General features: G+C 42.3%; 1 protein-coding gene across 7 annotated transcripts in view; it reads right to left on the bottom strand.

The window, feature by feature from the left end:
- ATG7 (autophagy related 7) overlaps positions 1 to 13746 on the bottom strand; it is a 237231-nt gene that overhangs the window by 165494 nt on the left and 57991 nt on the right. For all 7 annotated transcript variants that reach the window (XM_029242464.1, XM_029242467.1, XM_029242470.1 and 4 more), the window contains 3 exons: positions 11066 to 11269; positions 9223 to 9338; positions 4415 to 4490 (listed from right to left, as the gene is read on the bottom strand). In XM_029242464.1, the coding sequence (XP_029098297.1) occupies positions 4415 to 4490; positions 9223 to 9338; positions 11066 to 11269 (396 nt within the window). The remainder of the gene's footprint in view (positions 1 to 4414; positions 4491 to 9222; positions 9339 to 11065; positions 11270 to 13746) is intronic.

The raw sequence follows: 13746 nt of genomic DNA, 5'->3' as shown, positions 1-13746 counted from the left end.
TTGCACGCAGGGAAGCCCAGACCTTGTCGGATCTTGTACCCAAATCCCTTCTGTATTCAGGGGCCTCCCCATTGGAATGAGACTTCACCACATCTGAGTGGCCTGGGGTACATCCACCACCTTAGAAACTCCAAAGGCAAGTGGAACCAAACGCTTGTGCTGCGTGCCGGTCACCGAACTTCTCTGAACCTAATGGCGCTTCGGCACGGCGTCAGCGTTTGGGGATCACCTGCTGCAGGGATGACTGGAGGGAGGGGGAAGGGAGGATGAACAGGTCACAAACCACAGTAGCTGAAATGGTGAAACAGCAGACGTTTGGACTGTCTGTTCTTCCTACCCTTTCCATTGCCATCAATTCGAGGGGTACAGAATCAGAGGGGGAAGGAGATTCCTTTTCTCGGGCTACATCTCAGGAAATACGCTCTTAGTGCTTATCTTCTTAACCTCCTTCCTCAGCAGTCAATCCGTCCACACCCCTAGAGGCACACTGAGGTCAGCATTTCGGAGCACGGTAAAGAGACCTTATTGAAAGCGAATGGCCTGAGGATTTGTGGGGCACAGCCTGTGCAGACAGGCCAAATCAAGAGCAGGCCGAGGCTTGGCTAGAGACCACAGCTCTAGCTCGGCTTTTGTCTCACTGGGAGATTTCCCAGGCTGGTCCCTGCCCAGGTTCTGTCCTAGTTTGGGCTTTGTTCTACTCTTCTGAAAGTAACTAAAACGAAGAACTTGAAAGCCCAAGAGAACTATGGGGTTGGCAAGTCCAAACCCCTAGGAGGGGCGTACCCATCCAGGGTCTTCATTCAGTATTACTTGAGGATCAAGAGTCCATTTGCCCAAAGAGAAAAAACGTGAACTGCCTGGTCCATGTTGGTATCAAAGCAGGACTGCTATATTCATGACCATGGTTTTCAGACAACTACTGAATTGCCACGATGCTTTTCGTTCTCTGAGGGATGTCCAGTCAAATGATCGGCAGCTACATCGGCTGTTAATTTCTGTCACATTTCTGTCTCACCAGCCTGCACAGCAACTTCCTGGAGACATCAGGAGTGGCCTCGACACTTGATAACTCCTGAACTGCGCCTCCCGCCAAAGAACCAGAAAAAGGGGTCTGGCCTCACAGAACAGTCACCACCCCAGGGGCCAGGAAAAGACAACCCCGCCACCTTTTTTTTTAAATAAAAGATCCCACTTGCTGGGAAGCAGAGGGAATAACAGTATGTGCTAAGATCTACAGTGAAAAAGTTCTCTCTAGCAAAGAAGCCAGACTCCAAAGACCATGTATTATATTATTTCATTTACAGAAAGTTCAAAATTAGACAAAAGTCTCCCAAGGTGTTCGGAGCCAAGAGCTGCGTGTCTCTGTGTGGGAAGGAGGCAGTGATAATTGAGGAAGCATGGGGGGATGTCAGGGAACTTGATAACACTTCATTTTGACCTGTGTGCTGGGTACATGAGTGGTGTTCATTTTGTGAGAATCCAAGTTGTATACTTAATGATTTGTGTGACTGTGTATATTTCATACATAGATAAAAATGACAAATTAAAAAACATTCCCTTCATAGGCAGAAAGTGGCTTATACTCATTGCTGCCTGCTTGCAGAATCCCATCCACACACAGTGGGCCGGAGACTTTTTAAAAAGAACAAACCCATAAGCCTATTTTCTCACCTTCAAATGGTTTTTTCACCGTTTTCAAATGCAATAAGAGGTTGTTTCAGGCTGAATATCACTGAATTTCAGGGACTAATCAAGCCTTTTTCTGCACTTGGCCAATCTCTGGATAAGCCAAATTCGGCCTGTGGTCCCACGGAGAGATGGACTAAGTAATCCTCAGGCCTCCCAGGTCTGACACGGGGGAGAGCTGAGACGCAGAGAGCATGGGCGAAGTTAAGCAACTTTCCCCTGATTACACAGTGAGTCGCTGGTGGGGGGCCTTGTGATTCTCGGTCCAAGGACTATCACTTTTCTACTACATCTCATTCCACAAGGGCCAATTAATAAACACTCTCCTTTGGGGAATGGAGAAAAAATGAGCCCAGGGAACGTCACTGGCTATTCTCTGTATACAAAGCACACAAAGGGGTTTACGGAGTTCCTCTCCAACAGGAAGTCATTTGTCTCAAGAGAGCCAGGAAAAGGAGGGGGTAAGTGCTGAGTCTGCATTGCAACACAGCCAGTGTTTTTGTGGAAACGGTGGTCCCCTAATCAAAACACAGTTGCATAAATGGACTCACTCCACTTCAAAAAGAAAAAAAAAGAAGAAATTTAAAGCCTTATAAAATAGGGACCACACAACCCTGACTAATTTTAAAGCTCTTTCTCCACTGTCTTTTTTAGAAAGTAGCTAAAAATAAAGGCTTGAAACTTGAAATAATGTAAGCAAGTAATCACACACACACACACACACACACACACACGCACACACACACACACACACACACACACACACACTGGGCTTTTCCCATATATGGCTGCATTATTCTTCAGACTTTGAAAAGGCCAAATGAAGAGATGGCCAACAACCAAAATAATCCTTCAGACATTTGAAAACTAGGAGAAAGAACTAGAAGAGTGGGTGAATGACAAACAATTGCAAGGCTCCATGGGGGTAAATAACACTGAGAGGGATTAGTTGCCATAGTACTTTAAAAACATGGGCACATGCATTTTGACACCGGACCCCTTCTATAAAGAAACTGTTTTGCCCTCTGGCCTCAGCACTGAGAAAACTACAACTGCGGTAATTTAACATAAAGGACTTCAAGAAGGAAACCAGTGCAGGGGCATGACTGAAAATTTAATTAAGGCCCTTCTCAGCGTGAAATCTGTAAAGGAGATGAGGGCACATCTCAAGGTCAGAAGAAAGGGAAGGAGACATGTGAAAAGGGATGAGGGTGAGGATTCAGATGAGCACATCCACAGCAGAGGTTGGCTCTGGAGGACAGCTTCCTCATGGGGATGAGGGGGGCTTATTACAGGGCCTAGTGGGTGCTACTTGAAGTGTTTCTGCAGAAAAGATTAACCCATTCATGTCAAATAAATGCCATCTTGAGTGAGGCAGGCTGGAAAAGTCACATTTGCATGGTGTTGTGTGCTTTACCAAGCCTCGTCATAGACAATCCCGGACACAAGGTAAAGCACCTGCTTTTACTGATACAGAAACTGAGGCCCAGGGAGGTAAGTGACCTAACACAAATCCATGACAGGTGACGTAGTGCAAGTGGCCCAGAGCAGCGATTCGAAGCAAACTCTCCCAAAATGCAGGCCGGGGCTATTTCCACTCACAAAACCTCAGACGCAGCCCTGGTCAGAGTGCCGAGTTTAGGTATGGATTTCGGCATATCCACTACCTCTATGACCGTGCACAAGTAATTTCCCCTCTTCTGATTCAGACCCTCAACCAGAAAATGACAGGGCAGGTGTGCGTAGGGTAGGCAGCGAGAGAGACGAACGCGACCTGCGTGAGTTACCCCGCTCTCTGCACGTGTCTGTGAGTCTGTCCTCACAAGCCCCCAGATGGGACTGTCGGGTGCTCTCACTGCTCCCCTAACTAGACAGCCTTCCTGCTACAGACTGAGATACACACACGGAACCCAGAGAAATGATTTCCAAAAAGTAAGACCAGAAAACCTCCAAAAGCATAGTGACGAAAACTGGTGAAGAGGCAACACGAATTGAACATTTTCATCCCACTGCTTTTTTTCTCTCTTGCTCTCTATGGGTGGACCTTCCCTATGATGCCTCAGATTCTTTTTTCTGAAAAGACACCCCACTGTCTGGAAGACACTGTGCACTTCCAATGGACTTCCCATGCATGCCCAGAAAGCCTTCTATTATTTGGCTTCTACTATTTATTATTTCTTAATTATTATTAAGGAGTCAGTAATAATAAACAACAGCAACAAAACTAGCAGCACCATTTACTGAGGGCTGTGACGTACCAGGCACTGTCGCTAAGCCCTTTCTATATAACATCTCTCGTCTCTACTGCTACCAGCTGAGGTCGGTATTCTTGACTCCATTTTCTAGATAAGAAAACTAAGGCTCAGAGAAGTTTAATGACTTGGCCAAGGAAGGCCATCTTAATAACTGCCGGGCTGGGATTTAAGCCGCTGTCTGGTTGGTTCCAAAGCCCGTTCTCTCTTGTTCTACTCCATCACGAGGCCCCTAGTCAACATGCTAAATGCTAAATCAAGACTCTGGGTAATGCTGCTTGTTCAGGATTTCTTCTCGTCACCATCCTGCAGAATGGGATCTCCTCCAGGTGCTCATAAAGAATTCCCACTGAAATACCAGGGAAACTGGAGGGTAGAGAGGGTGGAGAAGAGGTGGGCTGGGATGACCCCAAATACTTTCCCACTGCACCACTGGGATCGGGTCCAGAATTGTGATTTCATTCCCAGTCACTAACCTGGTGAGGCACGAGCCCGAGAGAGGTTGGAGGCTCATTCATGCGGTCGTCACTGCTGCTGGCAATGGCGTAGCCCCTGAGAAAAGGAAACCATTAGAGCTGTTCATTTCATTAAAATCTATGTTTAATTCCTGTGAGGACGATCTGGAGGAGGTCCACATAAGATTTATAAGGATAACCGAACACCCCTTGCTAGGCAGCATAAGTTAGGGAAAAAAAAAAATCCTAATTTCCCTGGGAGGAAGGCAGAAGAATAGTTTAAAAAAGAAAAAGCTTGTGTTTTAGAGTCAGAAAGACCAGAGCTTGTGAGCACAGGCAAGTTGCTTAGTTTCTCTGTGCTTCAGGTCCATCACCTATAAAATAGGAATAAGACAGTTGTGAGAAATGAATTAGGAGTAAGTTAGATAAATTGCCAAGTGCAACATCTGGCTAATGTTAATTCCCTTACTCTCAAATAGTCTCATAAAACACCACAGCACATTGTTGAATTGAATTGAAATTTTGAAACAGAAAACCTTCCAACCTTAACTTGCTGAGGTGATGTAAATGCTACCACGATGGAGGAAGGAGAAAGAAAAGCGAGGGATTAATTGGGCAGAACGAATACTCCCTCCCGAATAACAGTCTGATGTTTACTTATGTTACAGAAGAGACGTGACACAGACCCTGGTTTTAGCCTATGACCAAGGCAAATGTGGCAGACAGAGGGGTCAGTGTCAGCCAGCTCTGAAAGATTTTAACCCAATAAACATAGGTGCCAGGGGGATGACAAAGATGAGAGGAAGACAAAAAAAGCTGCTTATTTTCATTTAACTCTGAAGCATCTATACTGTTACCTATGCTACCAACATAGTACAGAGGCTATCTTTTCAACTTCAGAGAAGAACTCTGAGTTATACGGTAAATAGAATATTCATGTTGATTTCTGAGAACTTGAAAAACAAATCTTTCCAAAATTCAATTCTTTCCTGCCTGTATTACAAACAGCATAGCCGAGTGATTAAAAACAGAGTTTGGAGCCAAACTGGGCTGTGCTTAATCCCAGCTTTACTACTTATCAGCTACGTGAATTTCAGCAACTTAGTTATCTTTGCTATGCCTCAACTTCCCCATCAAAAATGGGACAGATAAGAGTTCTTTCCTAATCTGTTTGCTATGAGGATTAAATGAATTACTATTTGTTAAGTGCTTAGAATAATGCCTAGCACAACTTAAGCACTATGTAAGGGTTGAAAATAAGACAAGTCACAATGTGTTTGTCACACAGTGAGGTGTAAATACCTGTTTGGCTCCAGTCTGCCTTCACTATATCACACTTGAGAGCACGGTCTCCAGCGGATATCGAGAGAGTCTTAAGTTGTTTACTAAGTTTTCTTTTGCTTCTCTCTTTTCTTCATTTTCTTTCCTTTCCTTTTCTCTTCTTTTCCTTCCTTCTTTCTTTTTCTAAATTACTGACTCTATTTTTTAAAATTAATTTAACTTTCGTCTCACTTTTATTTATTATAAGATGAATTACTTCTGTGGTTTATAAGTCATAAAGTAAGATCTTCTCCTTGCTTGGAGAAGAGAGGGTGTCTAGACCACAATTGTGCTAATTTTTATATCTGTAATATAACATATATACAATGTGTTACACATTAGAGACTACCGAAAGGCCCAAGGTCAAGTTGAAACAAAACACACCAGCCTACTCCTTGCCTTCCTCTCACATGCAAGCCTAACCCTATGAGTGCTTAATAAATTAAAAAATATTTTTTTATCACTGGTGTGGCATTGGTGGACTAAGTGGTCCGGACCAGTCCCCCCACTGAGAACAAATAGGAAAGCTAGACAAAGTACACAAACCTCTGTCTGAAAGCATCAGAGCGCTACCACAGTAAGGGAGAATTACAGAGCTAAGGTTTATAAGAGGAGGGAAGCCCACAGAGGTAAATCAGGCATTTGCAAGGGGAATTTTCCCCCATAAAATGATTGTCAATGTCCAAAAGCAGTGGCCACAAGCTCAGAAGCTGAACAGTGATACTCACTGACTCATGAGGCTGATGGGAAAATCCAGAGTTGAGGTCTGCCAATAAGGAGGAACCATGGAAAATATCCAAGGCTTTGGATTGGGATCATACAGGGGTACATCCTCAGACTAACGGTGAACCGGAAATAGATAAGCCCTAATTGGATAAAATGTTCTAGGATGGTAGTCCCCTTGGCCTAGCAGTTTGCCAGAAAGAAATGTAAATCACATCTCTATAATTTTTCAAATATAATGTCCAGTACTCAATCAAATATAGCCAAGAAGATACAAGGAATTGAGGAAATTTAAATATTGATTGGATATGTGGTAATATTAGGGAATTGCCTTTAATTTGTTTTTATATGTAAAAATAGTAAAGATACATACTAAAAAGATATATTTTTATGAATGAAAGCTATGTCTTGGATTTGCTTTAAAATAAGTCAGTGGAAGGAGAAAAACTGTGGACAGTAGTACAGATAAATGATGACTGGTAATTGTTGAAGCTGGATGGTGCATACAAGGTGGTTTCTATATATATACACAAATTGTGTGTGTGTGTGTGTGTGTGTGTGTGTGTGTGTGTGAGAAAGAAGATATCTATATCTATATATCTATATCTCTATCTATCTATATATATCTTTTCATATGTTTGAAATTTCCATAATGAAAAGGTTTTGTTTTTTTTAAAAAAACCCAAAACCAGATATATGAGGAGACAATACATAACCAAAAGCCAATAAAAACAATAGACAATAGGAACAGACTCATAGGAGATCCCATTAATGGACATAACTGATAAGGACTTAAAAGAAAAACACGATCAAATGTATTCAAAGAATGAAAAAGACCAAAATCACAATTTTGGCAGAGAAGAGGGAATGTATAAGATCAGATGGAAACTCTAAGAGTGAAACATATAATTATGAAATTTAAAACTCAATGGATGGTTTAAAACATAGACACAGAAGAAGGAAGAATTAGTAAACTGGAAGATAAGCCAAAACCAAATAGCCAGACTGAAGTAAGGAAAGACAAAATTATGGAAAGTACAGAAAAGAGCATAGACTGATTCTAACATGCAACTGGGGACTCAAAAGGAAAGAATCAAGAAAGGGGCAGAAGCAATGTTTTAGGAGATAATGGCTGAAAATTGTCCACAGTGGGTGAAAAACATCAAGCTATGGATTCAAGGGGCACTAAAAAGCACAATCAGAATAAATACAGAAATAGGTATACAATAATAAATAACAGAATTAGGTATGTGTTCCCAACTTCTGAAAACCAAAGACAATGAGAAAATCTTAAAAGCAACTGAAGGTAGGGGAAGAGGGACAAAAACAAATTGTATCAAAGGAGTAGCAATGAGGTATACACCTTACTCCTCAATCAGGATAAGGGCAGCCAGAGACAACAGGAGTGCACTCTCAACTTGCTAAAGGGAAATTACCACCAGTCTGGAATTCTGTATGCAGCAAAAATAGCTTTCAAGCGCAAAGATAAAACAAAGACATTTTTGGACAAACAAAAACTGAAATATCTTTGTCGCTAGCATTTCTAAAGGCAATAATGAAGGGTATTCTTCAGGCAGAAGGAAAATGCCCTTGGATGGAAGTTCAAGGTCACAGAAAGAAAAGTAACAAAAAGGAAAATATTAGCAAAATGAAATGAATACCAACTATATAACAATAATAATATCTTCTAGAGTTTAAAATACATACAGAATTTTTTTTTTTTTTGCGGTACGCAAGAAGGTCACTGTTGTGGCCTCTCCAGTTGCGGAGCACAGGCTCCGGATGCGCAGGCTCAGCGGCCATGGCTCACGGGCCCAGCCACTCCACGGCATGTGGGATCTTCCCGGACTGGGGCACGAATCCGTGTCCCCTGCATTGGCAGGCGGACTCTCAACCACTGCGCCACCAGGGAAGCCCCAGAATTGTTTTTAAATGAATGTGCAGACAGTACTGGGCGCCTGCCCAATGTATTCTCCACTTCTATCTCATCACAGTTTCACTGAGAGAGGCAACATGCCCAGCCAAAGGACTACATTTGTCCATCTTCCTTGCAGTTACGAATGCAAGGTCATGTGATGTAGGAGTTTTAGAATCAATGGGTAAGTCTTCCCGGAGAGCCTTTTAAAAGGGGGCAGCCTCAGCTGAGTACAACTTTCATCCTTTGGTCATTCCTTTCCTCTTACGTGTAACACAGAAGCAACACTGTTGGCAGAGCAGCCATCTTGTGACCACAGGTGACAAGCATAAGGAAGGGAGCTAAGCGTGGCTGAGTGAGTGCTAAGGAAACAGTCCCCGATGGCATATCAGAGCCTTTGTACCAGCCCTGGATGCTGCCTCTGAGCTTCTTGCCGCATGAGAAAAATCAAGCTGTACCCTTTGGGCTAAGTCACTTTACATGGATCTGTTACATACAGCTAAATGCAATTTCTATCATATGTAATTCAGGTATTGCCTTACAAGTGCTCAGGGCTAAGGAGATCAAAACATATTAAGAGAATAAATGCATGAAGGTCCTAAGGCCACTACCAAAATTTTTATCCTTTCTTATTATCAATTACCAATTAACTCTAGGAGAGTTCAGTTCCAGAAGGATGCAGAGATACAGCTCCAAAGATCACAATGACAAGTTCTCCAGGCCAAAGAATCACACTGGGTTTTTTTAAAATCTTGCTTTTTTGAGGATGGAAAGCGCAATATAATTCTCAGAAAATTCAAACTGAGACAAGGCCAAGGGAGATACAAAAGCTTTCTTTGCTTAAACACCCATCTCTAAAAGGCAAACTCACCCTTCTGGATGCTGCAAAACGGAAACCATCAACTCCACCGCCAGGGCTCCTGCAATCATGGCCAGTCCTGGACGACTCACAGTGCACTGCTGGTCCAAGGTCCGGTCTCTGGTTGACTACAGAGAACAGTCACTGACGTGAATGCAAAGTTCCGTTCCACCCAACGCCAGCTGTGTGAAGCATGAAACTCCTCCACAATAAAGCTCTATCACATACCAGACGCTCACTGTTGGCAAAGATCAGTCAGCCTCACATAATACCATTTCTTGCAAGTACCAAGAAAATCAAAATATACAAGTTAGGTAACTAAATGAGGTAATACATTAAAAAGGATTAGCAGTTATAAACAAATTAAAGATGGGGGGCCTCGCTGCCTCATACATGGAGTGGCATCATGTACTCTTTTAACTGACTCAACTCTACTGTGCTTGTGAGTTGAGAGCGAGAGGCACAGAGAGGAAGAACATTTGAACAGAGCAAATGGTCCTGCCCTCCCACCATGACTGCACTAACCCTCGGAGTGCCCGGGAGACAGAAGGACTGATCTGCTGTCCCCGCCATCCTCTGTTTCCATGTGCCCCTCACAGTGGAGGCATCTTGTCACCCTGAGCGTGATCTCAGGGCTTAAGAACAAGTATTTCTGCTACAGCATGGCTCCAAACACAAGCCTTCGTTAGTTCAACATAAGAAATTCTAATTTTCCAACTCTGGGCAAATTTAAGGGGTTGTTAGGCATAACTTTGACTCTGAAATTTTTGCCTTATGAACAGATGTAACTTTACTGCAGCTGATCCTTAATCCTACTTGTTGGTAATAATGAAATAACAGGGTCAGCTGTATATTATAACCCATGATGGAGATAAAGCCACCCTTCTTCACATAAGAGGATATTTTTGTCTTTATACTGGGAAGACACAAAAGCCAGTCATCCAGAAGAGGTGTAAATCAGTGAGGAACACGTTTTAATAGAAGGTGAAAATGGAGGGGAGGGTACGGACAACACCTCTGCTTTGTTCTACTAGAAGTGATCGTCTTTTCTGATGAAAGACCATTCCTGCTCACCCTGCTCCCATGGTAGCATTAAGAACACAGAACCTTACGTTGGAACAGTGTAGTGCTTGCTGCTCAGAGCACTTCCATGTTTGAACCAGCTTGCACTGTTATTAGTCAGGGAAAGTATTCGTCCCTCCCCTACTGGGGTTAGCAAATAAAATACAAGATGCCTGGTTAAACTTGAACTTTAAATAAACAACAAATAATCTTTTAGCATAAGCAGATATCGAATATTGCATGGGACATACTTATACTAAAATATTATTCGTTATTTACCTGAAATTCAGAGTTAACTGGAAATCCTGTATTTTGACATGCTGAGTCTGACAACCTTCTGGGCCTCTGAGTCCCATCCTGCAGAAGCACAGGGAGCCTAACAGACTTATTTGGAATTATCCCGTGAGGCTGGACTGCAGTCTGGGTCTTCAGACTGGGTCTTCAGACTCCTCATTTAACACCCTCTTCACTAAGATACCCTAAGAATACACACAGAATACAGCGCTAAGCGCTGCCAGGAACCAATCTAGCCTGCGGTTTCCTTGCTGAGCTTTCCATAAAAATGGTTTGTTGCTGCGTTTACATTGGCGAACAGGGAAGAGCTGTACACAGTTGATGATGTCAAACAAGGCTCATAGAGGGATAAGGCCCTGCCCCGCCCCCCAAATGGAGAATTTTTCTCTTTGTTAAAAGACAATATCTAAATAGTCGTAAAGGAAAGAACTGGGTCTCTCCACTCTAGTGGGCAAGACGGTTGTAGGAAATATTTGGAATAACAAAGAAATCCACTTACATCTCCCGGGGCCACCACATCATTGCAGAAATAGCAGCCAAGTTTGTAGCCAGGGATGTTGGCAAAAAGTGATGGGCCCAGGAGGTCGGCAGGTGCCACAGGGCGGCTGGGACACAAGTCCCCGGCTCCCTGCAGCTTAGGCTTCTTCAGGCCATGTCTCATAACAACAAATGTGTCAAACCCCAAGGCAGCATTGATGACCAGCTGTGAGTTTCAAGGAATAAAAGGCTAGAGTTAAGAGACACATATTTTAAGCCATGGCTAACTTCATATTTGGTCCACTTAAAAAATGTATTTTATAAGTGTTTGCAATAAATGTTTGCATATGACTATAATTAGATTCTAGAAGCTAATGTTGGTAAAAGTTACCCAAGACTGAGGGCTTATTAAATGCAAAAGACTTGACAAGTGATTAACATAAATTATCTCATTTGGTTTCATTTAAAATTCCCAGCAAACATTTCCTATTTACAGATGAGGATACTGAAAGTCAGACGGGTTACTTCTATAACTTGCCCAAGGTCACTTAGCTGGTAAAAGGTAGGTGTATAAAACTGTCTCGGTAGTTCTCAAACCCATTCTTTCCAGCATCATGCTGTCCTCTGTCATTTCTACAGAGATTTTTTTTCATAATAGCTTTATTGAGATATAATTCACATACCATATAATTCACCCTCCACATAGGATTTTTTTTGAATATTTTCTTTCTTTTAAAAAATTTATTTATTTATTTATTTATTTTTGGCTGCATTGGGTCCTGGTTGCTGCGCACAGATTTTCTCTAGTTGCGGTGAGCAGGGGCCACTCCTCGTTGTTGTGCGCAGGCCTCTCATTGCGGTGGCCTCCCCCATTGCGGAGCACGGGCTCCAGGCGTGCGGGCTTCAGTAGTTGTGGCTTGCGGGTTCTCGAGCGCAGGCTCAGTAGTTGTGGCGTACGGGCTTCATTGCTCCGCGGCATGTGGGATCCTCCCAGGCCAGGGCTCGAACACGTGTCCCCTGCATTGGCAGGCGGATTCCCAACCACTGAGCCACCAGCGAAGCCCCCCACATAGGTCTTTGAGGACAATTTTTTTCATTTATACTGTAAGAACATCTCTTAGTTGTAATTTAACTTATTCTCCCAAATTTATGGTTAGACAGAAAGTTGGAAAAAATCAAGGAAAACCATACCAGAAAACAAAAATCACTCACAATCTCACAGCTCAAACAATTATTATTAATAGTTTGAAGTATTTCCCTGTTATTTTCTCTCTCTCTCCCATTCCCTTCCTCCCTTTCTCCCTTCTTCTTGCCACCCTTTGATAAACGTAGATATCTTTACATATATAAACAGAGTTGATAAAAAATATATATACAATATTATATCTTGCTTATTTAACATAATGTGGTATTTTCCATGTTATTAAAATTCTTTGAAGACATAACCGTGAACGGCTGCATACTATTCCGTCACACACATGTACCGTGATTTATTGGGTTGACCAAAAGGTTCGTTCGGTTTTTTCCGTAAGATGACTCTAGTAGCAGTTAGTTGTCTTTCACGTCATTCGAAACAATTTTGTTAGATTGTATGTGACAGCTGTCATATCAGCATGTGTTTAAAAAAAGACATCAAAATTAGTGAATTTTTGTGTAGCCATTTTAATATTGAAGATGGAAGAAAAAAGCAACATTTTCGGCATATTATGCTTTGTTATTTCAAGAAAGGTAAAAACGCAACCGAAATGCAAAAAAAAAAGATTTATGCAGTGTATGGAGAAGGTGCTGTGACCGATCAAATGTGTCAAAGGTGGTTTGAGAAGTTTTGTGCTGGAGATTTCTTGCTGGACGCTGCTCCACGGTCAGGTAAACCAGTTGAAGTTGATAGCGGTCAAATTGAGACATTAATTGAGAACAGTCAATGTTATACCACGTGGGAGACAGCCAACATACTCAAAATATCCAAATCAAGTGTTGAAAGTCATTTGCACCAGCTTGGTTATGTGAATTGCTTTGATGTTTGGGTTCCACGTAAGTTAAGCAAAAAAACCTTCTTGAATGTATTTCCACATGTGATTCTCTACTTAAACGTAATGAAAATGTTCCGTTTTTAAAACAAATTGTGACAGGCAATGAAAAGTGGATACTGTCCAATAATGTGGAAAGGAAGAGACTGTGGGGCAAGCGAAATGAACCACCACCAACTACACCAAAGGCCAATCTTCGTCCAGAGAAGGTGATGTTGTGTATATGGCGGGATTGGAAGGGAGTTCTCTATTATGAGCTCCTTCTGGAAAACCAAACGATTAATTCCAACAAGTACTGCTCCCAGTTAGACCAACTGAAAGCAGCACTCGACGAAAAGCGTCCAGAATTAGTCATCAGAAAACACATAATCTTCCATCAGGATAACTCAAGACTGCATGTTTCTTTGATGACCAGGCAAAAACTGTCACAGCTTGTCTGGGAAGTTCTGATTCATCCGCCATATTCACCAGACATTGACCTTCGGAATTCCATTTATTTAGGTCTTTACAAAATTCTCTTAATGGAAAATTTCAATTCCCTGGAAGACTGTAAAAGGCACCTGGAACAGTTCTTTGCTCAAAAAGATAAAAAGTTTTGGGAAGATGGAATTATGAAGTTGCCTGAAAAATGGCAGAAGGTAGTGGAACAAAAGGGTGAATACGTTGTTCAATAAAG

The sequence above is a fragment of the Monodon monoceros genome, unplaced genomic scaffold (assembly GCF_005190385.1).
Source record: "Monodon monoceros isolate NGI ecotype Baffin Bay Population unplaced genomic scaffold, NGI_Narwhal_1 Super_Scaffold_3, whole genome shotgun sequence".
NCBI classification, from domain to species: Eukaryota; Metazoa; Chordata; class Mammalia; order Artiodactyla; family Monodontidae; genus Monodon; species Monodon monoceros.
Note: the sequence above shows the minus strand (reverse complement) of the source record. Positions and strands in the feature narration are given on the sequence as shown.